At 29.7% G+C, this 26,616-nt stretch overlaps 6 protein-coding genes and 1 pseudogene across 9 annotated transcripts in view; 4 read left to right on the forward strand and 3 right to left on the reverse strand.

Moving 5' to 3' along the window:
* The window catches only part of LOC114934931 (MAP/microtubule affinity-regulating kinase 3-like), a 341,090-nt gene extending 340,040 nt beyond the window's left edge, over nt 1-1,050 (reverse strand). Inside the window, exon 1 of the mRNA XM_085485235.1 lies at nt 178-1,050. The gene's annotated coding sequence lies outside the window, so the exon portion shown is untranslated. The remainder of the gene's footprint in view (nt 1-177) is intronic.
* Past1 (putative achaete scute target 1) lies at nt 224-6,352 on the forward strand. 3 transcript variants are annotated; one of them, XM_085485227.1, is made up of 8 exons: nt 224-717; nt 805-845; nt 1,291-1,785; nt 1,875-2,188; nt 2,270-2,378; nt 2,495-2,813; nt 3,042-3,212; nt 3,284-6,352. In XM_085485227.1, the coding sequence occupies exons 3-8, from the start codon at nt 1,300-1,302 to the stop codon at nt 3,487-3,489; spliced, it is 1,605 nt and encodes a 534-aa protein (XP_085341353.1). In that variant the 5' UTR covers nt 224-717; nt 805-845; nt 1,291-1,299; the 3' UTR covers nt 3,490-6,352. The 3 variants fall into 3 exon arrangements, with proteins under 3 accessions (XP_085341353.1, XP_085341354.1, XP_085341352.1); XM_085485228.1 differs by lacking the exon at nt 805-845 and having other exon boundaries at nt 224-751; XM_085485226.1 differs by lacking the exon at nt 805-845.
* LOC114934986 (endoplasmic reticulum disulfide reductase DNAJC10-like) lies at nt 5,491-10,836 on the reverse strand. The gene is made up of 12 exons (XM_029307723.2): nt 10,226-10,836; nt 9,849-10,002; nt 9,566-9,773; nt 9,183-9,394; nt 8,676-8,900; nt 8,357-8,563; nt 8,141-8,261; nt 7,838-8,059; nt 7,490-7,765; nt 7,141-7,417; nt 6,826-7,030; nt 5,491-6,728 (listed from the first exon to the last, which is right to left on the reverse strand). Coding segments are annotated over exons 1-12 (2,331 nt in total). The 5' UTR covers nt 10,228-10,836; the 3' UTR covers nt 5,491-6,506.
* An 83-nt stretch (nt 10,837-10,919) lies between these two features.
* On the forward strand, nt 10,920-14,488 carry LOC114934985 (Suppressor of Under-Replication). The gene is made up of 5 exons (XM_029307722.2): nt 10,920-11,128; nt 11,384-13,663; nt 13,732-13,851; nt 13,939-14,095; nt 14,328-14,488. Exons 1-5 carry the CDS (start codon nt 11,104-11,106, stop codon nt 14,422-14,424), a joined length of 2,679 nt encoding a protein of 892 aa, XP_029163555.1. The 5' UTR covers nt 10,920-11,103; the 3' UTR covers nt 14,425-14,488.
* Nucleotides 14,489-15,743: 1,255 nt separating this feature from the next.
* Nucleotides 15,744-19,603, forward strand: Rab8 (RAS oncogene family member Rab8). The gene is made up of 4 exons (XM_029307687.2): nt 15,744-16,412; nt 16,692-16,752; nt 16,879-17,224; nt 18,275-19,603. The coding sequence occupies exons 1-4, from the start codon at nt 16,289-16,291 to the stop codon at nt 18,371-18,373; spliced, it is 630 nt and encodes a 209-aa protein (XP_029163520.1). The 5' UTR covers nt 15,744-16,288; the 3' UTR covers nt 18,374-19,603.
* LOC114934954 (uncharacterized) lies at nt 19,573-21,389 on the reverse strand (annotated as a pseudogene). Its single transcript, XR_014925276.1, has 3 exons — nt 21,256-21,389; nt 20,298-20,689; nt 19,573-19,892 (listed from the first exon to the last, which is right to left on the reverse strand). The product of XR_014925276.1 is annotated as an uncharacterized LOC114934954 (transcript).
* On the forward strand, nt 19,668-26,580 carry hig (locomotion-related protein hikaru genki). Its single transcript, XM_029307681.2, is given in 11 exon segments — nt 19,668-20,348; nt 22,221-22,733; nt 23,240-23,325; nt 23,642-23,804; nt 24,017-24,190; nt 24,391-24,525; nt 24,681-24,824; nt 24,916-25,128; nt 25,429-25,632; nt 25,908-25,996; nt 26,102-26,580. Coding segments are annotated over 10 exon segments (1,422 nt in total). The 5' UTR covers nt 19,668-20,348; nt 22,221-22,636; the 3' UTR covers nt 26,219-26,580.
* The last annotated feature ends 36 nt before the right edge of the window (nt 26,581-26,616 follow it).

A 26,616-nucleotide genomic window follows, 5' to 3' on the forward strand; every position in this document is an offset into this window, starting at 1 on the left:
ATTTTAATCTGTCTTCTAGTCAATAAATTAACCTATATATTTACTTGCATATTGTTATAATAAATGGGATTAATTTATCAATCAAAAATAATATATATCTATGATTAACTTATATTTATAACTGCCGCTCACATAGATATATATACAAATAAATATGCAAATCTGATTACTTCATACCGTCTTGTTCATTCATTCGTGCCTCGACAATTGTCAGTTGTCAGTCGGTCGCGGAGCAAGAAGGAGAGAGAAAGAGGGAGACAGAAGTGAAAGAGGGGGAGGACAGAAAGAGAGAGAGAGAGAGTCGCTCCGCGTCTGTGCACGAGGTACACGAGGAAGGAGTGCCTCGGAGATCTCGTATATCGGTTCCATTTATCAGTGCGACTCCGCCTAGCTCTGCCAGTTCGTTCCCTCGAACTGCTCGCGCAACGCAACGTGTCTGCCATCGGGTTTGCGTCATCATTGACGATTGTGACAACCGCTCCTTTACCACCACTACTTCGCAACCACCACCATCACCACGTCCTCCGGAAGTTCGCGTTGTACGCGATCTTCCGCAGTCGATGTGTATACGTCACGTCGGCGGCGGATCATCTCGTCGTCGTCGTCGTCGTCGTCGTTGTCTTGACTGTACTTTCCCATTAGTCCGCATCTATCTTCTTGTCTATCGCGCTCCAGCCAGCGCGCCCGTTCAACCTTGACTGGCGGATCTGGACAAAGGTTGGTGCTCTCTCGACCCGCGACAATTCTGTCTGTACGCACGTCTTCATAGTTTTTTGCATTTTCGCAATTCATTCTTCGTTACAGGCGTTAAATAATTTGTTTCGAGTCTCAGAAAACCTAGAAAGGTACAGTAAATGTCAGAAAATGCCTTGCAAGATATTGTAGATAAAAGGAGGTGGTACCACACAGATGATCTGAGATGTCGGAAAAGAAGGTGGTACCGAGAATATGGTCGAGAAGTAGATTTTTTTTTCAGGCAAAGATTGGGTTTCTCACGATACTTTATTTATGTCTGTCTTCAAAGAATTCCAGACTAATTTTTATAATTGATATGATATCTTTAACCTTTTAACTCAAACTATTTCAGTTTGAAATAACTGACTTTGAATTTTATCTATAGTATTAGATTAACACTAATCTTATCTATAATAGATTTCAAATGAAAATAATGTATTTTATAAGGCTTGGTGTTAGTTAATATTACAGAGTGATGAACGTTTAGAATGTGAAACTGTGTATTAATATACATGATGTTATCATTAAGTAATAAAAAAAATATTTTACTTGCAGATCGCCAACATGTTTAGCTGGCTAACTCGTGAAGAGAATAACAAGCAAGATCTCTTCGAAAATGTCACTGAAGGTCTCAAGAGGATATACAAATCCAAATTATTACCATTGGAACAATATTACCAATTCCATGACTTTCATTCACCACAACTGGATGACCCAGATTTTGATGCAAAGCCAATGATTCTCTTAGTTGGGCAATATTCGACTGGCAAAACTACATTTATCAAATATTTATTAGAGAGAGAATTTCCTGGTATTAGGATTGGACCAGAGCCTACTACAGATCGATTTATAGCAGTGATGTACGATGAGAAAGAGGGTGTTATTCCTGGAAATGCCTTAGTTGTAGATCCAAATAAACAATTTAGACCACTTTCAAAATTTGGCAATGCATTCTTGAATAGATTTCAATGTTCAACTGTAGCCTCGCCTGTTTTAAAAGGCATATCCATAGTGGACACACCTGGTATATTGTCTGGTGAAAAACAACGAGTAAGTCTTATATAGCTTATTTAATAAAAAATATATAATATTTGATAAATATAGTAAGGATATCTAAATACAAAATATTCTTTTTTTAGGTTGACAGAGGATATGATTTCACTGGTGTTTTAGAATGGTTTGCTGAACGTGTAGATAGAATTATATTGTTATTTGATGCTCATAAGCTCGATATATCAGATGAGTTTCGTAGATCTATTGAGGCGTTACGTGGGCATGATGATAAGATTAGAATTGTTCTTAATAAAGCTGACATGATAGACCATCAACAACTTATGAGGGTATATGGTGCATTAATGTGGTCTTTGGGAAAAGTTTTACAAACTCCAGAAGTAGCTAGAGTTTATATAGGCTCATTTTGGGATCAACCATTAAGATATGATGTTAATAGAAGGTAATTTACTTTTATATGTCTTCTCTTTTTATATTAATTTATTTTATATTATATTTTTCATGTGTATGCATTTTCTTTTAGATTATTTGAAGATGAAGAGCAAGATTTGTTCAGAGACATGCAATCACTTCCAAAAAATGCTGCATTACGAAAACTCAATGACTTAATTAAACGAGCACGCTTGGCAAAGGTAAAGTAAAGAATTTAAAAGATTTATCAACAGTTAAATATATTAAACTGAGTCTGAGTATAACAAGTTTGAAACAAATTTGTATTTCTTAATATAATTTTTAATATAATTGACAGGTGCATGCATACATAATAAGCGCCTTACGAAAAGATATGCCAAGCATGTTTGGTAAAGATACTAGGAAAAAAGAATTAATAAAGAATTTGGGACAAATTTATGATCAAATACAAAGAGAACAACAGATTTCACCTGGTGATTTTCCGGATTTAAAGAAGATGCAAGAATGCTTAGCGCATCATGATTTTAAGCAATTTAATCCCATTAAGCCTAAATTGTTAGAAGTGGTGGATAAGATGCTTGCTGAAGACATTGCAAAACTTATGGCTATGATACCACATGAAGAAGTCACCACAGTTTCGGAACCACTTATTAAAGGTAAATGATTTGTAAATGTGTATTTATTATTTTGAACAAATTATTTTATCTTAAATTAAAATCTATTTTTAAAAATTCTGTAATATTAAAAGAAAGAGGGCTATGTAATAATAATCTTTCACAAAATTTTTGTTAAAAAATAAATAAACATTGTTTATTGAAAAATTAATATCAAAATGTAACAATTTCTTGTTGAAAAATGATTGTATTTCATTTATTTAATTTTAGGAGGTGCATTTGAAGGTGTAGAAGATCAAGTTAGTCCATTTGGATACAAAAGAGGAGAAGGGATTGATGCAGGAGCAGGTGAACCAGAATGGGTTGTCAATAAGGAAAGATATAAATATGATAGCATCTTCGAATCACTTGGACCACAAGAAGGAAAGATTACAGGAGCAGGTAGAACTAATAAATTTTTATAGAATTTACTTTTAAAGTAATATATTATACAATTCTTTGTATTACTATAGCGGCTAAATCGGAAATGGTTAAATCTAAATTGCCGAACAGCGTGCTTGGAAAGATCTGGAAACTCTCAGACATTAATAAGGATGGATTCTTAGATTCTGACGAATTTGCTTTAGCTATGCATCTAATCAATGTAAAGCTCGAAGGCTACGATCTTCCGGCTGAGCTGCCAGAACATCTAATACCACCATCAAAACGCGATATATAATATGATATTCTCGTATTGTAATTTATTACATTTCACAAATGGCATACGCGCTTGAAGCCACAAGGAACCACAAATTAGGACAATTTATCAATAGTGCGCTGATTGATGCCATTGATTCACAGGTTTGAGAACTATAAAATTATACTTTTACGACCAGATGTATCATATTATGTGTATACTGTCTTATTCTGATAATATATCAAGGCCGGGAAACATATATAGCTTGCAATTTTTAGAGAAATACTAAATAAGATCAACTATATAGTGCATATATATATATATACAGTATCTTTTAAATAATATTTTTCGGAAATATGTATATGGAGGTAAAAACTATACACATAGTATGCAATGCTTACTGGCATATTAGTATATAAAACAACTTAGAATATATGCTTTTATTTAAAATGTTAAGTTGTTAAGATTGAAATATTGGCCTTGAAATTGTACTTGTACTTTAGAACTTTATAATTATATCCTAAATTGGAAAACATTCGATCAATGAATAAGAGACTGCATTTGGATATATTAAAGCAAATAGCTTTTTCTTTAAAAAAAATAATGTACAGGATATTTCTGACAGATTTGATCTAACTTTAGAAATATCATTTTGCAGATAAAATAAGCTATAAATTTAATAGAACTGAAAATGTTTAAATTAAAATGAAAACTATACTCTGAAACCAATTCTAATTTTCTACTTAGAATTAATAAACAAATGTTTCCAAAATTGGATCAAACCTTTTAGAATATCTTGTATATAAAAATAAAAAGAAAGTAGAGAGTGGAAATTTATAAGAAAATAAAAGACTGGATTAAAAATGTAGATTTTGCATATTCTAAGAAAAAGAAATAAATTTTTGAACTTTGACAAAAATTATTCTCATTAACAACGAAAAAAATTTATCTTATTTTATATATAAATTAAAACATCAAAAATATTAAATTTTTTAATTCTAAATAAAAATAAAATTCTTAATCAAACTGACCAAGAAATACTTAAAATTTTGAAAAAATACAATCTTTTTTACTATATTATTTATCAATAAGGAATATTACATAAACCAAATTATTTTAAGTTAAAATTTTTGAGAATTTAAACTAATTTATATTGAAGCCAATGTCTATTGCATAACTATTATATCATATTATTTAATCAGATTTACTTAGATTACTAAATTTGTTTCTTTTGCAACATTGACACCAAAGAATACGACGTTAAAAATAAAAGTATACCATACATGTGTGTAACATCTACGAAATTTCTAAACAAAACTATATATTATGTATGTTGGGATTTATTCTATTTATAAAATTTTTTTATTTTATTATAAAAAAAGTTAGGCAAATGATATTGTGTATATTTGTTATTCTTTAATTATGTGCGCACTGTTAAAACGGCTATAACATTACTTTGAATTTTCAATTGCATTTTTTTATTAGCACTGCCTTCGCATGCCGCGAATTTATGTGATATCCAAAAAATACATTCATATTACAAAAACTATTCAAACAAATATTTATTTCAAAATAATATTAAAAAATAATGTAAAATAAAAATAGTCAGAAAAGTTATTTTCGAAGTAAATAATATATAAAAAGTAATTAAAAGTTTACTTGGCAACAGTTTAAAAAAATTACATGCATTCTACGTTACACATAGAATGTTGCTGCAGAATGTTTAATCAGTTCGTTTTCACATTTATATGAATACATTCGTTTAATTCGTTTTTAATTTTTCTATATTTTTGATTATGCATTTTTATCACTGTTGGCAACAAAATACAATTACTTTTTATTACATTTAATACATATTATTGTAATACAATCGAGAAAGGAAGAAAAGTTTATGAAAAAGCACAGTATATACATTTAGACATCTTTAATATATTTAATATATGTATATATATATACATATGTGTATATATATATATATATATATATATATATATTTATAAAATTACAAATAGTTTTTAAATATCTATATGTGTAAAATGTATATTATATATAAAATATTTCGATATTTATTGCATTTTTACATATGCAGCAGCAAATACACACGGATTCATCTTTACAACGTCTTTTATAAAATATGTATTTATCTTTGTATTTTTACTCTATATATAATAACTATACTCGTGAACACTATTTTTAGAAGAAATACGTCAAATACTTTATTGAATTAAATATTAATGCATTTACACAAAAGAGCCACAAAAATGTATTTTTATTAAAAGAGGCAAAAATATCAGAAATATTTGAAAAAAAGAAAAAAATTGATTTATTTCAATTTAATAAATTAAATGCATATCTATTTTATTATTATACAGGTTAAAACAATCATTAACAAATAAAAATTTTTTAAATTTTGTTGATATTACAGACTTTGGATCTTTTTTATACGAGATTCTCCAGGATTTATATTTTTACAAATTTCATATTAATATTTTTACAATATTCAGTATACACTGAAAAAAATGACTACATTAATAAATATTTATTTGAATACTCGCAAATAAATCATTTATTTGAAATATTTATATTATATTTTATTTGTTTTGAAAAAGACTTTCTTAAATAATAATAAATATTTTTCATATCAAATCAATATTATTAGCTTCAAGCTAAATAATTCATTGGGCAGTATTGAAATAAATATACTTATTCGAATTCTCTCTCTCAATACATTTTTTTCAGTATATATGAGAAACAATGTGTATTTTATTTATTGACTATTATGCATAATTTGTATGTGTTTAAGGAAAGTTTGCAAAATGTGTGTGTGTGTGTATGTGTGCATGCGCAGGCATGTGTGTAGACTAAAATTATTCTGCATATAAAAATATATAAAAGTATCACAATACGACTCATATCTAATCTAATTCCTGTTTTTGTTCCTTTTACAAGAGTGAAATTTGAGTTTTTCACAAGCACCAGTTGCGGCAGTGGAACACTGCATATATTGCAGATAAGTACTACTAAAATTTGTTAAACTCAATTTAAGCATTATTTGCCCATCATAACTCATCATGTATTTTATGAAAATTAATAAGCCTTAAAACTTCATCTCTGATTGCCTCGGCCGTCCTTGCAGTAATTTTTTTGATATTTATATCATTTCCTTCTTTTTTCTTTTGTTTCGGTTTATATAATATTAATGTCGGAAATTCATTTATATGTGCACATTTGTCCAAATAGAAGTAGCAATTAATTTTTCCAAATTTTACTTTTTCTAACAACTAAAATTAAAACAACAGATTATATAGTTTAATTATCATTGAATGAATTACATAAAGTTAAACTATATGGTCATGTTTATAATAGAATAACATTTACCTGAGCAGCAATTGCAAATTCAGGTTCCATCTTTTGACAAGCCCAACATTGTGGTAAATAAAAATCGACGATCCATATGTATTTATTATTCATTCCATCCAACACTATTTGATAATCCTTGGGAGTTAAGTCATAGACTCTCTTTGGAAGGAATTTTATTATCCACGTTAATATGGATAACGAATCTCGTTTTCCATTGTAAAAACTATATGTAAAATAAAAAAATGTTATGACAATTTTATGTATTAAAAATGTATTGTAATATATGATTTATATGAATATATACATACACAATTGTGAATTATAATTACTTACCCAATTTTACTTAAACCTTTGTTTCCTAATGGATACATCCTAATCTCAGGATAAGAACGTATTCTTTCAGATGAACATAAGAAAGATTCAGCCTCACAGTCTACACTGGCTATATTTACAAACGACAAACAGTTCAGTGTTTTTGCAACGATTATCCATTCAGATGCTAATATTTGACATGGTGGACACCATGGTGCAAAATAATCAACGATCCATATAATTTTACTTGTCTTTTTCGCCAGTGTATGGTAAAAGTTTTCAGATGTTAATTCTATAACTGTATTTAAAAAAACATGAATAAACAATAAGAAATGAAAAATATAAAATACTTAGACATATTATCTCTTACCTGATGGATTTCTCTTCTCATTAATGAATTGGATAATATGCGCAGCTGTTTTTGGTAATGTAAATTGATATCTACTGCTGCCATTTAAAAGTATTGCAGTAGAATAATACTTTATATTATAACGATGACACAGCGTAGTGTGAATAATACAATCAATGGTACCAAAACGAATTATTGATGCATCAAATTCTAATGATGCTTTGCGAAGTTCGGACAGGAACTGTATACAAGGTGTACACCATGGTGAGTACCAATCTAAGAACCACACTTCATTTTCTGTAACATTTTGTTACAATAAGTATTGCAAAATTTCGCCCAAAAAAATAGTATTGCGTTTATAATACATACTATTATCTCCTTCTAATATCAATAATACTTCCTCTGTAGAGAGCGCCCTAACGTTTGTAGCTTTCACACTAATCTGTATAAATTTGATAAGATCAATAGCGTTAATAACTTTTTCGTGATTCAATTCAAATGCTCCACCTGGCTTAAATATGCCCCAAATTGGATAACGATTGATGCCTAATTTAGTACAAAACTGTCCATTTTTGAGACAATTTATTTTACCTGTAAAAAAAATATAGTATATATTATGTAAAAATATTCTACAATAAGTTCTTTCGTAAACTTATACAATAAATACTTTACCTAAATTAACACCACTGATTGACAATTTTTTCATTTGCAGATTTAAATATTTAAGATTTGCTGTATTATTAATATAGAAACATATTAGCCAAGCAGCATTAAACTCTGTTTTCTCAATAATCTGTAAATTATAATTAGGTATATCTGATTAATACAAATAAAAAAACAGGAATTGCATTCATTATAAACGGGCTAACAAAATAATACTTTACTTACATCAAAATAATTATCAGTCAGTTCTTGTAAACCTGGCAATTGTTCCAAAATTTTTTCTATTAATGTATCTATATCAGACATATTAAAAAGTACAGGTTCCCAAGAAGATACATCATATGTTGGTAGATAGATCGCGTGTGTATTGAAAGGTATCTCTTCAGGATACTTATTCTTGCATGTAAACACTTTTACATCAACTATCTCATCCTGAAAGAACCATGCACATGTTATTTAGAATTAAAATATAGAATAAATACAGTATTTTGATAAAAGTTTTTTTAGTGAAAATAAATATTTGTATAAATAATGTAATATTTACAAATTTAGCTGCTACTATAAGTCTTTCATCAGAAGTAAAACAGTTTTGCTGATCACTGCATATAAAAATTAGTGTAGGTCTTTGGGTAACAATCTTATTGTGTAAAAACAACTCCCATTGTGATGCACTTATCTCAGATATGTCAATATTTAATTTATCTAATGCAAATTGCATAATGGCTTCCTGTGATTTTTCTCCTGTATAATGTATTCCATGGTGTGAATTCTTTAAGACAGAGATGAGTTAGTATTTCATCTTACTGATATGTTCCATCCCAGCAAACACAAATGTTACAGTAACATAACATATATGTAATAGTTATGTTACAATATAACATTTACATCTATGTTATGTTACTGTAACATTTGTGTTTGCTGTGATATATATGAAGAAAAAATATCTAAAATTATGTAAAATCTATTTTCTAAGAAAAATTGATATATAGACAAATTAGACATCTTCTCTATCTTTCCTTCCCCCTCCTCTCTTCCTTTTTTGTATACATACCTTTTCAAAATACATCAGTGTAGGATAGATATTGATTCCATTTTTATAGCATAGTTGCATATAATATTGACAGTCCACTACTGCAATTTTCATAATGCCATTAAATAACTTAGCAATGTTCGTCCAAGTTGGAGCTAAGTAAATACAATGATGGCATAACGGAGAGTAGAAATTTACAAACCAATTTGAATCAGAATTCAAAACATTTTCATCTATAAAAATATATATATATAATATTAATATTTAACTGGTTTTAATTAATTCTTCATTTTTATACATATATTTATACACATTTATTATAATAATATTAATCTTAATATAACTAAATATAATAATCATAATAATTCTTAATAGGGAGCAAAAAATTATAAATATATACTCACAATAATCATTTTCTTTCAACTTAATAATATATAAATCAAATATAAATATGTTTTGATGGGGTGGATTCCACGAATAAGTTTGTTTTTCATTAAAATTTTTAAGGCCATCTTCTCCATAAAGATCGTATCTTTTTTTTAAATCATTATTCTTCAACACATCATACGCTGTTGTTAATCGAACAAACTTCCCATGAGCATTTGGATCATCCTGAAATATTAGAACATTGTTAACAGTATTTTAGATAATAATAATTGATTATATTATATATAATAATTAACATACAATATTTTTATCAGGATGATAAATAATAGCCAACTTCTTAAAAGCCCTTTGAATTTCATCCTTGCTAGCGGATCTGTCTACGCCAAGTATTTCATAATAATCTTTTCCCCGTATTAAAGGAATAATAACAAAGAGAATAAAAGTAATTTGATACCTGTAATAAATTTTAAAATTACAATTATAAATATATATACACATATATAATCATATATATTTTGTGATTGAATATAATCATAATGTAAAACTAATTTTATTTCGAATATGTTTTATAATCAAATTAATCATATTTAATTCGAAACAATGAAATTTTGTGTAAAAATTATCAGTAAATAATTAAATCAATTCATAGAAAACAGAGTACAAAAATATATACTTACATTTCTATAAAGTTTTATTACGATTAAAATTAAACTATTGCTCTGATAATGTAACACTATCAAGTCGAAACAATTATATATAATTATAGATCATAACATAATTCCTAACATATAATTCTACGTGTCGTAACAACTCTTGAATCACCCACGCTTTCCTCATGACGCGATTTAAAATATACACATTTCACCATTTTTGGATCAAACACAATCCTAACCTGTCGAGCGAGAGACGATCGGTCGAATGGACGTCGATTTGACCAATTCGACATCTAAAAAGAATGTTTTTCGTTTTTCTTTAAAAGTAAATAATGAATTATTATATTTATTTCTATAGAATATTTCAAATTCAAATAAACACGCTTGAACGTAACACCGAAACTTTATTTATGGAAAAATATAATAGCAGCAAATAAAGAAGATTATTTCAATAGATACTATTGAGATAATAATGATCTTCGAGGAGACTCGATAAATATATCGCGAGCTAAAATTAATCAAGATTTTTGAACGATAAATAAGTGTTTCATTTTTATATTTTGTGTTTTTGATGGGCTCGTATAATTATGTAAATTTAGCGCAAAATACGTTGTTATTTGAAACTTCGAGCCTATATAACGCCAGCCAATCAACGCTCGCATTAGGGACGCGCACATCGAGGGAATATCAGGGAACTTCAAGGAGCTTCGTGATTGGTCATCGTCAAAATAGGCGCGCAAGCATGGCCAAGCTGCTTCGTACCAAGCCGACCTTTCCAGTTTGCGTTAGTGAAAATAATATCAGCCGAAAGTACGAAATTAATTACGTTTCAAATAAATAATCTGAGTGCATTTGTGCACGAATAGATTTTGTCGCAAGAAACGTAAAGATCGGAAGATTAAATGTCACCCAGGCGAACTCGCGCAGGTGAGATTACAAATATGTGTTTCTTCTTGATTAGGACCCGGAAAGACACAAGGTTATAACCTTCGCAATTTCGTCTTCGTGTTTGCATTGTTTTTTTTGTCATCGCGTAGTGTTTTGAAAATTCGAGAGTATGATATTTTTTTGTTTCGATATTTCATCGTCGTCACTTTAGTGACTGAATGTCTTAAAGCTTTGTGTTTTCCCGCAAGTTTTTCATTGCGAGAAAGGATTTTAAGGTAATCTGTTGTTTTCCAGGATCGGGATCTGCTGTTTCCACCAGATCTAAGCGGAAAATAAATAATATGGACGAAGAAGATACGGCAGAATTGATACAACAGACTAGGGAGTCTCAGAGAAAACCTTTGGAAAGAACTGCTAAACAAAGTGCCAGAAAAAAATCACCCGATACAAAGGTAATGTTGAGGAAGTCTGCGAAAAAGAAAATTCGTCGGAAACTTAACTTAACCCAAGAAGCAGAAAATGAGGATAACTTCACAGCGCAAAAACAGACCATGGATATCACTGGATCGATCAAAATACTAAGAGATAGGCATAAGAAAACATCTCTGACAGAACATAATCTTTCTCAGTTAAATACTTCAAAAGATTTAGACTCAAATAAAAAGCTTGATAAAAAAGTACAACGAAAAACTGGTGTCACAGATGTGAAAAATTCTATTAATGTCACACCTAAAAGCACACCGCCTAAGCTTAGTCTTACTCCTCATAGATCTAAGAAAACTCCAAAAAAATCGCCAATTTCTTTAGGCTCTCCAAAGACACATTCAATAGCTGTCTCAAAATTGTTTAAAAGTCCACGAAAATTGTCTCTCCTTACCAAATCTGAAGAGAATTTAAATAAGTCAGATAAGTCTCAAAATGAAAAGGAAAAAACTAAAAAAGATAGATTAAACAATTCTTCTACATCTAACAAGAGCTTAACACCACCAGTAGCACAAAGCAACCTAAAAGCACCTAAAAGCACACCGCCTAAGCTTAGTCTTACTCCTCATAGATCTAAGAAAACTCCAAAAAAATCGCCAATTTCTTTAGGCTCTCCAAAGACACATTCAATAGCTGTCTCAAAATTGTTTAAAAGTCCACGAAAATTGTCTCTCCTTACCAAATCTGAAGAGAATTTAAATAAGTCAGATAAGTCTCAAAATGAAAAGGAAAAAACTAAAAAAGATAGATTAAACAATTCTTCTACATCTAACAAGAGCTTAACACCACTAGTAGCACAAAGCAAACACAGGAAGTCTGGTATCAATTTGAAGGCAATGGTACGTAAATTCTCTAAATCCCCAAAAATAGTATTGAGGTCTCCAAAATCAAAGAAGTCAAAGTCCCGTAAATTGAAGTTATTATCTCCATCTCAAAAAGTTAGAAAGAATTCATTAAAAACATCTGCTAACATTACTTCTGACACAACGCCAAATTTTGATGTTGCAAAATCAAATATTAGTACAAAAAAGTCTCCTAAAGAAAAGAATTTATCAAGATCCAACCATCAATTAATAAAGACACGGACAATTTCACAAGAGAAAGATATGCTAACAGAACCAATAGTGTTATTAAAGAGACTATCACCGGAAAGAATACAGAATATGTCAATGGTTGCTAATAAAATTCAACCAGAAACTTCAATCACAAAAAGATCTCCCTCTATCAATACAAGGAATAATTTCAAAGTATTAACAACTTCTGCTGGATCAGATATGTCTGTTAATCGAAATTCTAACACTAAATCACAGAATAGTAATGCAGAAAAACTCAAAATTAATAGAGTATCACCAAGAATTAAACATAATATATTGATACAAAGAAAAGATGGATCATCTATACCTTTAATATCATCTACTCCACGAGAAAAGACGAGAGAGATACCATCAATAGATATAAATTTGACTTTCAATACACCTATTATAAATGAAGATAATACATCTAGTATTAAATCACGACGTAAAAATCAATCCAATATGTCTAATGTAATGCATAAAAGTACAGCCATTGAAAATATATCTACACCTTCTTTATTTGAAAATACTAGTGATGCTAGTCAATTTCATATTTCAAATGTTACAAAACAAGACACTATTGAAAAGGAGTTTAGTTTAATAACGCCAGAAAAGAATCAAAAAAACGAAAAGCGTAATACCTATGAATTGGAACAACCGCAAACACTAAGTTTACGACAGATGATCAAAAAACGAACTTCAACAGATGCAAACTTAAGCTCCAGAGAAAATTTAAAAAAGACTAAAGTCCATTTTGCAGATGAAACATTTAACACAAGCAATGTGAACAAATCAATTAATAATTTGAGTGGATCAAACATATCACACAACGTTAAAATACAAAATAATATAAATTCAGCACACAAATCAAGAAAGATTGAAACTCCAAAATTAAACCAAAACTCGTTAGTTTTTCCTTTCAAGACAAGATCAAGTCCAAGAACAAATATAGTTACACCGAGAATTCAACTAAATAAAGTCACACCAAAATCTTTTACATTAATGGAAAATAAATCAGGTAAGATAAAATAAAAAATTGTCTATATATTTATTTTGATTCTAATAAACACGGATATTTATTTACAGAGAAGAAATCGTCCACGAAAAAAGTACCAAATTTTGGAAAGATACATGAACAAATGTTTGCTAAGTCAGAATCGCTCGTGGATGCAAAGAAACGTGTGGAAGCTAGACACTTGGCATTATGTAATTTGATAACATTTATTATTCTTCATACATCAATAATTCTTATATATATTTTTCTTTTACTTTACATAATTATTTGTTATATAGCTGCGAAGAAAGTTCGTCCAAAATTAGATACAAAGAAAGAAGAGAAGAAACCATTGCCAACTGACACAAAAGATGGCACTCACAATAGATTCGGTTTCAAGCTGAGAAAAAACGAAGCTACACACGTTATATTGAGAAAGCAAGTTACTTTTTCAAGGTATGTCAAATTAAAAAAAAAATTATATAATTACACATGCACATACACTTATTCGCAACAGTAATATAATTTAATCAATTCATCTTTTATTAAGATAATTTAAATTTTATTAATTGCTAAAATTGTGTAAAAGGAAGGACTTAAATCTTATTATAAATATTAAATTAAATCTAGATCTGTGCAAAAAATCTCAAAATTTAATTCAAAATTTACATGATATAAATATTTGCAGACAGAAGCAGCAACAGGAAACGCGTATGACACTGAAGGGTGTACGAATGAATCGACGCTTTGAATTGCAAATGAAAGCTCGCAATTTAAATCCATGAAAATCTATATGTTATGTAATATTATGTAGTTTGAGCTTTTGATAATATATGTATTTTTTTTTTTTTTTTTGCAGGAGTTTTCACACCTTAAGAAAGTAAAATTTGTGCAATTATAATTTTATTTTATATACTATCAAATTATTTGTTTTTTTTTAAAGAAAATTTAAAAAATTTTACAAGATATACTTAATATACTTTATTCTACATTTATTTATTATGTATAAACCAATAACATTAATAAATCAAAAAAATTTTTATTTACGAATTGATATAATAATTCATTTAGACATATTACGAAAACAAAATTGTGAGTTTTATATTAGAATAAAAAAATAAAAGGACAGCTATAAACTATGACTGATATAAACTATATCGAATAAATTATGCAAAATATATATTGTAAAACTTTTAAAGTTTTCTTTGCACAAGTTTTATTTCTTTGAGGTATGAAAATATTTTGCTAATCTGTATTAACTTTTAAAAGTAAGTTAATATAAATGAAAACATTTTTACTAATTTCTTTTTAAAAGTAAGTTAATACAAATTTGTAAAAATGTTTTCATATCCCAAAAAAATAAAACATGTGCAAAGGAAACTGAAAGTTTTACAAGATATATTTGCGTCTTATTTTACATTTATTTTTATTACATACAGTGTATATCATATCCTGTCCTTTTATTTTTTATTCTAATATAAATTTACATTTTTTGTTTTCGTAATAGGTATCCCTAAATGAATTACTATATAAATTCGTAAATAAAAATAAAATTCTTTGATTTATTAATGTTATTGGTTTATACATAATAAATGAATATAGAATAAAGAGCAGTATATCTTGTAAAACTTAGTTTTCTTTAAAAAAGAAACATGATTTGATAGTATATAAAATATAATAATTTATAAGATAAACTTTAATGATATTTTAAGAGTAATCACGTTAAACTTGATAATTTGATTATTGATTTTTCAAGATTTCAGCAAATCAGTTCAAGACTGAACTTTCAATTTAATGTATTAAAGAAACAATTAATAATATGTGTAATACATCATAATTATATAAAATAGGATAAAAAATATATATATATGCATATATGTTTTATATATTTAAAAATATCTTTAGAGAGCAGGTTGATAGAAAGAGGAAGAATGACAAATAGTATATCTCAATATAGATAAATAGTCATATAATTAAAAAAAAGAATAAAATAATTGGAGTAAATATTAGTATCTTCTATCGGCGATTAACGCCTAATATATCATCAGAAGTTGTGTAAACGCGGTCTGAGAAAACGTGATACACGTGTTGCACATGCGTGCATAGCACACATGCACACGTCTGTTGAGATGCGCTGGCAGCACACACAAGTCAAGGTGGCCACAACATGAGGGAAAAATCGCGGTGATCAAATGGCTGTCATCGCTTTTTATGACAGATGTTTTACGTGATTAATCCATTTCGTTAATTCACAATCTTGCGCGCACGAATGTACCGGACGAGCTCTCTCGTCTCTTGAATCTCGCGCGACTCGAGGCACGCGTCATCGTCCTGTGTCATCTTTCGAATTGTATAAAAAGTCAAGAACCTAGAGCAGACAGAGAGCGAACGAGCATCGAAGAAAGAAGAACGCGCTTCGTCAAATGTCTCGTCGACGAAGCGGTTAGATATCTTTTGGTGAAGAGTGGAGAGAGAGAAGGAAACAGAGCGAGAAAGAGAGAGAGAGAGAAAGAGACAGACTTGGAGCCAGCTGGTCGTGGGCTCATCGTGTACCCGAGGAAGGCATCGTTCGCGAAGTGTCCAAGTGTCGTGAAGTGATAATATCGGGGAGTCCAGTGGCGGACATCGCACGTCGACCTATCAAGCACAATGGCAAAGACGTATGATTATTTATTCAAGTTGTTGCTGATCGGCGACTCCGGCGTGGGCAAGACTTGCGTGCTGTTTCGATTCTCCGAGGACGCCTTCAACACGACCTTCATCTCCACCATCGGTATGCGTGAGACACGTCGTGTCTTCTTCTCCCCCCCTCTCCTCCTATCTCTATCATTTAATCGTCTTCGTCGTCGCGCTTCCCAGGGTGTGTCTCGAGAAACGTGTATCTCGTCCGCCTAATGTCACACGGGTACATTAGACAAAGAGACATTATGTCGAGTTCCTCACAGTAACGTGATTCATCCTGCACTATATATCAGTGTTACTTAATTGCTTGTATCTATCTCTTCACATTCTTAAGAGTGCTTCTTGATGATTTTGTTATGTTACGTTACAGGCATTGACTTTAAGATTCGTACCATCGAATTGGACGGCAAGAAAATTAAACTACAAATATGGTAAATATTACCTTATCATATTTTCCTTCAATTTATATATTTCTGCCAATTAACTTGTGATTTACATTTGTAATATAAGATTCAATTTGATCGACTATATTATAAATTATGTATGTACTCTTATAGGGACACAGCTGGACAAGAGAGGTTTCGTACCATAACCACAGCGTACTATCGTGGAGCAATGGGAATTATGTTGGTGTATGATGTTACAAATGACAAAAGTTTTGAGAACATTAAAAACTGGATTCGAAATATAGAGGAAAACGCGTCTGCAGATGTGGAAAAAATGTTATTAGGTAATAAGTGTGAGCTTACAGACAAGAGGCAAGTGACTAAGGAAAGGGGCGAGCAATTAGCTGTCGAATATGGCATTAAATTTATGGAAACTTCGGCAAAATCTAGTATCAATGTTGAAGAGGCTTTTTATACTTTGGCACGTGATATCAAAGCAAAAATGGAAAAGAAATTGGTAAGAAAGCACGTCAATTTATACCATATATACACTTTATTAAAATTAAGAATATTATGCTTATTATATTCAAATATAAATTATTCACTGATCATTGATATTCATATTTCACAATGTGTATATAAAATCTTTTACATTTTAAAAACTTGCTATATAAATGCTCAATAAATAGAGTAATATATAAGTTAGAAATGCTTAATTATATATTCTTACAATACTAAATTGAGCATTAATTTTAAATAAACACAAACATATTTCTTATATTACAAAATAACCACTGTTTCTGTTTCCTGTCTCTGTGTTTGGTGCTGGTCTATCTTGGCAGAAGGTAACTTTTCGTACACTGTTTTTAGTCTCTAAATTCTATATATATATATATATATAGAATTATATATATATATATATATATAAAGCATTGTGATCATGTTCAAATCATTGCATATTTTATTTTTAATCTATTGTGGTTCTTATCTTTTAATTTATTTTAACAATATTACATATGCATACATTTCTGTTTGATATGCCTGCTAGAAGGATATTGACTTTATGTTAATTAACATATGTATATTATTTAAGAAAATACTTTTCATATATATTAAACAAATGGACTTTGCACCTTTGATATTAATTTCAATCCATGCTTTTGTGTGTGCATGTGTGTGTATGTGTGAAGAATAAAAAATGCATTTTTTATGTTATTATTATGTTATAAACACTCTAATCTTGTTTTACATTTAATTTTATATTACACTACTCATATTAACATATTTCACAATTAATGCTTCTAATAATATTATTTATTTGTAATAATATCCATTGCATGTGCTTTTATTTTCTTAATATTTATATACATCTACATTTTAATAATTAAAACTTTATGTTTATTAATAAGAAGCAACATTTTATCTGCTTTATGAGCAAATAATATTAAAAATATGTTGTGAGATTATTATGAATAATTTTGCATTAAATGTACAATGTTAATTATATATTATAAAACAACAATGTTATGTTATGAATCTCAGAGTCATGTTCTTTTATTTTCTGCAGGAAGCATCGAATCCACCGAAAGGCGGTGGTCATCAATTGAAAGCTTCAGAACCACAGAGGAAGCCACCCAGTTGGCTCGCACGTTGTACTATACTCTGACCCTTCAAATATTTTCAATTGTTCAGCGAGAAGACACATCTATTTACTATCATTATTTACTTATGTTCATTTCGTCGAACAAAACCAATGTTTTGTGAAACTTTTCATGTCCCAAGTATTGGACTTAGTGGGTTTACTCCTTGACAATGAAAGATTCACAATTGTATTAAAAACTCAGAAACTATTTGCATGTATTTTTTGCCGAAAAACCCTCAGAGGAGAAAATATACATATTAGAATTTTCTATTTTGTTGTACATAAAAAAAACAATACATTTTAATAAAACCAATATTACAATTTGCGCTCTCTAATTTGTTAATCATTATTCATTATATTTAAACGAATTTATGTACAGATGATAGTTTTGTGATAGGTATATTAATTAGAATTAAATAATCTTATCAAGCTATTTCAAAAATTATGATGTAATTATTAAATCAGGTAAAAATTGCTATATGTGATATATTAAATACATTTCTCCTCTGATGTTTTTATACATATTCTATGGATATGGTCGAAAGATGGACTAGGACTGTAGCGCGGATTTCTTTGTGACAGTCGGCACAATTTTTTTATTGGAAAAACTTAATGTTGAGTATAAAAGTATATATTAATTTTATGGCAATGGGATATAAAGTATACATTTTTTCATGCACGCAAAATTTTGTACTGTTTCAAGATGATTTACGTCGTGTGTGTTTTTTCGAGGACTATATGTCTGTAAGAATATACATAGAAACATACATCACACACTGTGCAACATCACATAGAATGACTAAAAATAAATAAATAAATAAGATTAAGCAGTATATAGGTATCACAACCGTTTTTATACTGTTATTAAGCAGATATAGCTTTTTCACAAAATTAACGGGAAAACAAAGTCTACTAGAGCATTAATTATGATGTAATTAAAATGCCTTGTGACGAATTGAACAAGAATTCTATAGACAATTTTGTTATATCACAGATAGTCATAGAATTTTTTATTAGGTCTAAGAAAAGAAAAACAAAGTTTGTTTTTCGATGGAATTATTATTTTATAGAGAGATTCACGTGTTTACGAGAATCTGCAGTAAAAAAAAAATCTTTTAATCGCTGGTTGTCATAATATGCAAGTTTACATTTTTACTTGCAAGACTTAAGTTGCATTTTTACCATCAGAACTTGTTCAACTTATACTTAAATATACAAAACGATTATTATAATACATTTTTTATTAATCATGTATATATACATGTTTCAGTGTATTTATTAGTAGAAAATCCTATCCTGTCATTCATGTAAATGGTGGTAAATATTTATTTTTCAGATGAACATCGTATTTTCCAAGTTTGAATTCTACGTTTTGGACGACATCGAAGCTAGCATAGATTCCAAATTTTTAATTTTTGCTTCATTCTTTTGATGTATCGCGTGTGTGCACAAACCCACAATTTGTAAACGTTGATTAAGGTCGACAACCGCTTCACAGGATTTTTGCAGGTGTTGTTGCTCTTGTGAAAGTTTTGTGATTTTACTGAAATCAATCATGAATTTCATGTATGTATTAATAATTATTGTTAAAGCGGTATAAAATTAATTATTGCTTTATTATTGATATTGCCTTGTTGCAAAAAAATTAGAAATCCAATTGAAAAATCTGTCATTAAAATCAAGGTAAATCAAGACTGAAAATAAAATCACATGTATTTACGTGTATTAAAATGTACGTGTATGTATATTGAAAGTAAGATTATATAACAATATTATGTAAGATGTGATAGTTTTTATATATTTGTTATTTTAGATATATTTATATATTTGGTTTTATATATTTGATACTAATAAGATTTTTTTTAGATGAACGCAACGCTCATCATGAGAATAATTTGCAATATATAATGGATCGAGACATATTTATTCTTGACGAGGTCAAACTTACTGATCGATAGCGGTAATAGTGCGCAAACTATCTTGTTCCAGTTCATTTAATGTTTGTACCAATATCTTGTTACTCATCTCTTTCTGACGCAAATTCTCCTCTAAGTTTTGAATTTTAATTTTGCATTCGGTCTCGCACACCTTCGCGGCTGTAGCTTGATTCATCAAAGAGTTGTATTGTTTCGCCATTGCGTCATATTTAACTTGTAATTGGACGCTCTCGACCTGATTTTTCATTTGCTGTTGTTGCAATTCGTTTATTGCATTCATAGCCGTTTTCAGTTGCATTCTTAACTCGTGAGAAGCCCTGCGCTCTTTCTCGAGTTCTAACTCCCTACTGTATAAAGCGTGACGAGTTTCCCGAAGTTCCTTCTGTGTCGCCTGCAGGGTATCCTGTAGTCCCGAAACGCATATGCATAATGCGAGATAATTTATATAAGACAGTCTGACGTAAATTGTCGCAGTAATTAAAGCTATTGCAAAAAGAGCTTACTTTATAATGAGATATATAATACTTTTTGTACAACTGTTTATGCATTTCATTCTATTTCCATTTCAAAAAAAATATCAAAAGAGATAGAAGTCGTGCATATATTTAAATTATTTTAAAATTTCAAACAAAAATTTTTAAAACAAACAATCCATTCTTTTTGTAACAAATTATAAAAAAATTATTCAAATGTGCTTTTTAGAATGTATGATTATTTGAAATGTTTAATTCCTTTGAATGTATCGAGATATGTTGTAATAACTTTTTCATACATATCATCGTTATCTTTTACGTTTCTATTTAAAGAGAGCGAAATCTACAGATTATATATATATATATATATATATATATATATATATATATATATATGTATATATGTATATTATATATACATATACATATATAGGTTCGTATAAAAAGGCTAAAGGTATATGCTTCAAGTGTTAATCAATATAACAGTCGTATTCACCGTATTATTTTGCAGCTCGTATAACTTTTCTTGAAATTGTCGTTCTAATTGAGAGATATCTTGTACGTTTGTCTTTATATCATCCATGATTGCGATATCATCTTAAAATATAATTATTAATTTATAGAACACATCTGAAGAGTTCTCTATTTTGTAATTTTTATGTAGTACCAACCACACATTGGTCACCAACTTCAATTTGAAGGCAGCAAGTGGCAGAGGTTTTTGAATTAACTTCCAAGGATTTGAATAATAAATTATAATTACATATATAATGCTAAATATAATTAAAGTATTAATGGAGATTTACACGAGAGATTTGAAACTTTTTTTGAATATGTAATATTTTTAAATCTTATAAATTTTAATCGCATTTGAAATAGCACTTGCATTTTTGCACTGTACTCTCATTTTTCATGTTTAAAATATACTCGTATAATACATGAATATCTCTCAATTTTCTATTCTTATACATTCTTCGTATCGTTGTATGAGATTTCTAAAAAGAAATAGAAAGATAGGTCATACAGATACTTAAAACGGGAACAAAATGATTTCGATCTTTCGTAATAACACTTCTATATAGGGTGCCTCATTTCTCCTAGGTTTTTTACATTTATAATCAACATTCAAAGAATTCTTTCATTAAAATTTATTAATATATAGTGAATCTCTAGATATATTTTGAATCATTTAATTTTATGATTTGGAGATCTATTAAAATTTAATTTATATAACTAAAGATTATTATAGACTATTAAATGCTTAATTATATATTTATATCATTTAGATGACACATCTAATATATTGAATATTCAATATATTATACATGTATGATAAATAGTACTATTAAATGCAAGTATTTTTCATGAGATATAAGAAGATTGCTCTAACTAAAATGTTTTTATTCATTATAAATATTATAGATCCAGTAAATAATGCATTATCACCCGGTATATTCACAGAATTACAGATGTGGCGCATGGATCAAATTGAGTTCGGATGTAAAAACGGCAGCGACAGAGAGAGGAAGAGAAACAGAGAGAAGGTACAGGGGTGAATCGCATGCGCATCCCTCGGAATAGCGAGTCTCGGCCACCCCCGCCGATTATGGATGTTTAGTATCGACGTTGTTGCTAGTGTGTCGTTGCTCACTCTCTCTCTCTTTCAGATTGCAAATTACAAATTTATAATTGCGTTACAGAGTGCAACAAAAATATCAGTGCCGTTTCGCGAGGGATAATGAGCGAAATCGCGAGATGGATGCCGGGATACATCGCGGAAATGCGATTACGTGTCCGTCTCGCTACCACGACCCTACATTAGCATCCCTCGTCATCATTAATCATGGTCCTGCGTGATCTACCAGGACACGAGCAACATGCCGAGCCACGATTATTCAGGAAAGACGCGTGCACGTGTCGCGGTGATAACGATTACGACATTGCTTCTGCTCACGCTGAATATCAAATGTATGGGTAAATATCAAGTGTCTTGCACGTAATATTCTAATTTAAATCCTGTCAAATCATTTTTCTCCGAAAAAATTACAGAGATATTAAAGAGTCAAGCTAAATTAATTAAAGCGCTTAATTAAAGTAATTAAAAAATGCGTATAGAATATCTTCGGATGTGTTTAGCATCGTGTGATTAATTTTAATTTATAATTAGCTCCATATTAATTTATATGTATGAAAATATATATGATTTTCTATTCGTTTAGTTAAGGCAATATTGAAGGAGTAGCACGTGCTATCCCTTGCTTCATGGTCAACCGCGCGTGGACCATGATAACAAAACCAGTTGTTTCGTGGTGGATACCACGAGATCTTAAATCGAATCGATTTTTAATTCGGTGTTCATCGCGCAAGCCGCTGTAAAACATGATCGATCTTCGGATGCTGTTGCGAGGGTGTGCGCGAGCGTGCGCGCACTAAAAGGCATAGTTTCAAATTCTCCGATTATTTATTGTGTGTAGTTGCAGGTACTGCCGAGAGCTTGCAGCGGGGATGCAAATTAGAAGGCCTTCACCCTCTCCTTATCGTTACCTATAAAGAGATTACCATATCTGTAAGTATATTCTTGTGTTTTCACTTATATTCTTATTTATTGATTGCGAAATTGTTATTTTTTTAAGTTTGATAATAGCAAGGAAATTTAGAAATATATAATGCAAAATTAAAAAGGCAAACAATTATCTGAAGATATAATTTTTTTTATTATTTATCAAACTATTTATACTTGCTGAAAAGAGTACTTATAATAAAAGCAAATAGACCTTTTTATTATAAATATTTCAAAGACGAAAAGAATTTTAATATAATTTTGTGAGAGCTACAGTAAATTTTCGAATAAAAAATATCACAATAAAAAATAAATGTTATAGGTAGACAAGATTACCGTACCTTACAACGAACGAATCACGGTGAGATGTCGAGAAGTAGGTAAATATAAGCTCATCGGCGATCCTCTGTTACACTGCCTCAATGGTACATGGAACGGGAAGATACCTTATTGCATACCTACCACGGCCATTTCTAATTACAGTGGTACGTAATTAAATAAAATAATATCGCGAACTTATTTGAAATCCATCTAGAACACAAAGATTCATCTAATAAAGACCTTTTAATTATTCAGAGATATTATAATATTGTTAATTGCTTTTTAATCATAGAAAGAATATTATGATCTGCATGGTATCATTAGAGAAGACTTTTAACGAATCTTCTTTCTTATTTTAATTCCTTGCAATTAACAGAAAATGTACCACCGACCATCGTATTCGGTCTACCAGCCGGTTCGGCCGCCGTAGAGCCAACTGGTGCCCTCGCCGTCTTCCCAGGAAGTATTCTGCATCTGGAATGTCTCTTTGCGAGAAAATTAGGCAATCCTGAATGGACATGGACCCCGACTGTTCGCCGGTATCTGACAGGTAAATCGTAAGAGCTAAAAATTGTTATAAATTTAAAAAAACAAATATATATATTGTCACATTTTTATATTATTGATTACTTATTTTTATGTCTAAATCTCTAAATTATATATTTTTTAAATTTTGCTATTGAAAGATAAGAAAATATAATTGTAATATATATTAAATATAAAATTTATATTTTATTCACATACTTCTAGGATGGGCAATCGCTGCACGGGAAAGAGACTGGAAATAGCGCCTCGCAATATATTATGCCAAGCATCAGGATTCCGGAGTATATACGTGTTCTACGCCCAAAGGATTATCCAATTCTATACGAGTTCGTGTCATAGGTACGGTCACAAAATTCTAAAGAGAATATATAAAAAAAACCATAACGTCTACATAAATGCTTCTTATTATAGAATGTGTTGCATTAATATTAACCATCTTCAGTAGGAGACAATAAAGTTCTTCAAGTGTCTTATAATTTTAATTTTTTTTGCAGATGTTCAATGTTCGGTATTGGCCGTTCCTGAACCACCGTTAATTAGTCGTATCGAAGGTAGCCGAATAGGAGATAGTGCAATTTTTGAATGTCCAATGGGTTTTAGATTAGAGGGTGCTTCCGGCATTACATGTCAATACAACGGTATAAAATAAACGCGCTTTTTCGATAAATATTAAATTTAAATATTATAATTAGATATAAAATTATATTAGAAAAAATGTTCTCTTTACAGGTAAATGGTCGGCGAATGTGCCACATTGTGAAGAAATCGAATGTCCAGCGATAGATATCACAGATAACCCATTATTGAGTTTGATTGAGCACAATAACACTTATGGTGGAGAAGTTGTTTTCACTTGTATGTGGGGACATAAGCTCTCTGGATCGCAGAGTATAAGATGCGAAGGAAATGGCAGATGGAATGGATCTATGCCAACTTGTCTTGGTAAAATAATTTTTAGAGATGATCAATTTTATTAAGAAAAAAAATCATTTCTTTATATTATACTTTTAAATGTGAATTTTATTTACAAATATTATTTAAATGTCTCTTTGAAAGATGACTGGAAGATTTTAAGCATCTGAATTTTAAATATTAGATTAATCATAATCAAATTTTAATCATAAAAATGTAATCTTGAAAAAGGATTTTAAATTTCAATGAGTTTTATTATATCACATTATCTAATCCATCTCAATAAATCTTGCCAGAGATAATGTAATTAATAAAAGGTGACGTTTGCAGAAATTACTTGTCCAGTACCGGAAACGCCACGAAGTGGACGCATCATTGAGCAAACGCGAATCTCTAACAAGAAACGATATCGCGCTCAAATATACAAAGTCGGTGCTTTAGTGAGATTCGCTTGTCTACCGGGTCATCAACTGATAGGGGAAGGATCCATCATATGCACAGAAAACGGCACCTGGTCTCACCGTCCACCCGTATGTAAGTGTCCTTGTAACTAAGTTTACAATATTCTTTTTTTTTTAACACTTCAAGTTCTATTGGTAATCTATTAAGTCAGCTTTAATTTAAAAAAATGTATAATATAATTTAGAAAAAATTGTGTCAATATTGTTCTATAAATCTATAAAAAATGATTTTATAGAAATTAATGTAATATTATTTTTTATATGCAATATGCTTTCTCTTGAAAATTATTTTTAAATTTTTTAAACAATAAATACTCATCCTCATCAATTTTGTGTGCAATATTTTAGGTAAAGTAAGGTGTCCTTATCCAGGTGATCCTCCTCACGGTCGAATCGCGCCTCTCAAGTTTTGGTACAAACCAGGAGACAACATACAGGTAAAATCCACATTTAGTATGTAATTATATAGATCAAAATAAAAAAGTAGTTAATTAGACTTTTAAAAATAAATTGAGTATAATTCTGGAATTTTATATGGATAGGTAACGTGTTCGCCTGGCTATGTGACTCCCTTGGAACCAGTGAAGAAACCATCATGTCGAGAAAATGGTATTTGGAGCGCACCACCACCTCCCTGTCGATCTTACAAAGAGGTGTGAATGTGAAAAAATTCGTTGGAGTACTCTTGTGAATTTTAAGGGCTCTATCGTGCTCTTTTTATCTTTTAACAAGAAAGCACATTTGATATTTATTACGGGTAGCAGATGCGTATGGCTAAGAGAAACGTGAAAAAACAGTTGCTTTGTTTCGAACGATAGACATGCTATATAAAGTTAATGATCATCTTATCAGATGATAAATATAGTTGCAGTCATACGAACCGACAAATAATCACGAATAGATCACTGAAAGGAAGCATCTTGCGTTAAACGTAGGCCACAAAACGACCAGTATTTTATTTATAATTATCTTCCAGATATACAACGATTTTAATAAAAATAAATCCCTTTTTAATAATAAATATTTTCTCACAGTTATTTCTATTTGTTTAATATCG

This window comes from Nylanderia fulva, unplaced genomic scaffold (assembly GCF_048542155.1).
Source record: "Nylanderia fulva isolate GAGA-0341 unplaced genomic scaffold, ASM4854215v1 Scaffold35, whole genome shotgun sequence".
NCBI lineage: Eukaryota > Metazoa > Arthropoda > Insecta > Hymenoptera > Formicidae > Nylanderia > Nylanderia fulva.

Bases quoted from the DNA above. Each gene is read 5' to 3' on its own strand.
- Past1 (XM_085485228.1), top strand. From the start codon at position 1,300: ATGTTTAGCTGGCTAACTCGTGAAGAGAATAACAAGCAAGATCTCTTC. The intron at 2,379-2,494 runs GTAAAGTAAAGA...TATAATTGACAG, and splicing joins AACGAGCACGCTTGGCAAAG to GTGCATGCATACATAATAAG. The intron at 3,213-3,283 runs GTAGAACTAATA...GTATTACTATAG, and splicing joins AGGAAAGATTACAGGAGCAG to CGGCTAAATCGGAAATGGTT.
- LOC114934986 (XM_029307723.2), bottom strand. The intron at 8,060-8,140 runs GTAAAGTATTTA...TTTTTTTTACAG, and splicing joins AATCAGTGGTGTTAATTTAG to GTAAAATAAATTGTCTCAAA. The intron at 7,418-7,489 runs GTAAGAGATAAT...TTTTAAATACAG, and splicing joins TGAGAAGAGAAATCCATCAG to TTATAGAATTAACATCTGAA.
- LOC114934985 (XM_029307722.2), top strand. From the start codon at position 11,104: ATGTCACCCAGGCGAACTCGCGCAG. The intron at 13,664-13,731 runs GTAAGATAAAAT...ATTTATTTACAG, and splicing joins ATTAATGGAAAATAAATCAG to AGAAGAAATCGTCCACGAAA. The intron at 13,852-13,938 runs GTAATTTGATAA...TTTGTTATATAG, and splicing joins AGCTAGACACTTGGCATTAT to CTGCGAAGAAAGTTCGTCCA.
- Rab8 (XM_029307687.2), top strand. From the start codon at position 16,289: ATGGCAAAGACGTATGATTATTTATTCAAGTTGTTGCTGATCGGCGAC. The intron at 16,413-16,691 runs GTATGCGTGAGA...GTTACGTTACAG, and splicing joins GACCTTCATCTCCACCATCG to GCATTGACTTTAAGATTCGT. The intron at 17,225-18,274 runs GTAAGAAAGCAC...TATTTTCTGCAG, and splicing joins CAAAAATGGAAAAGAAATTG to GAAGCATCGAATCCACCGAA.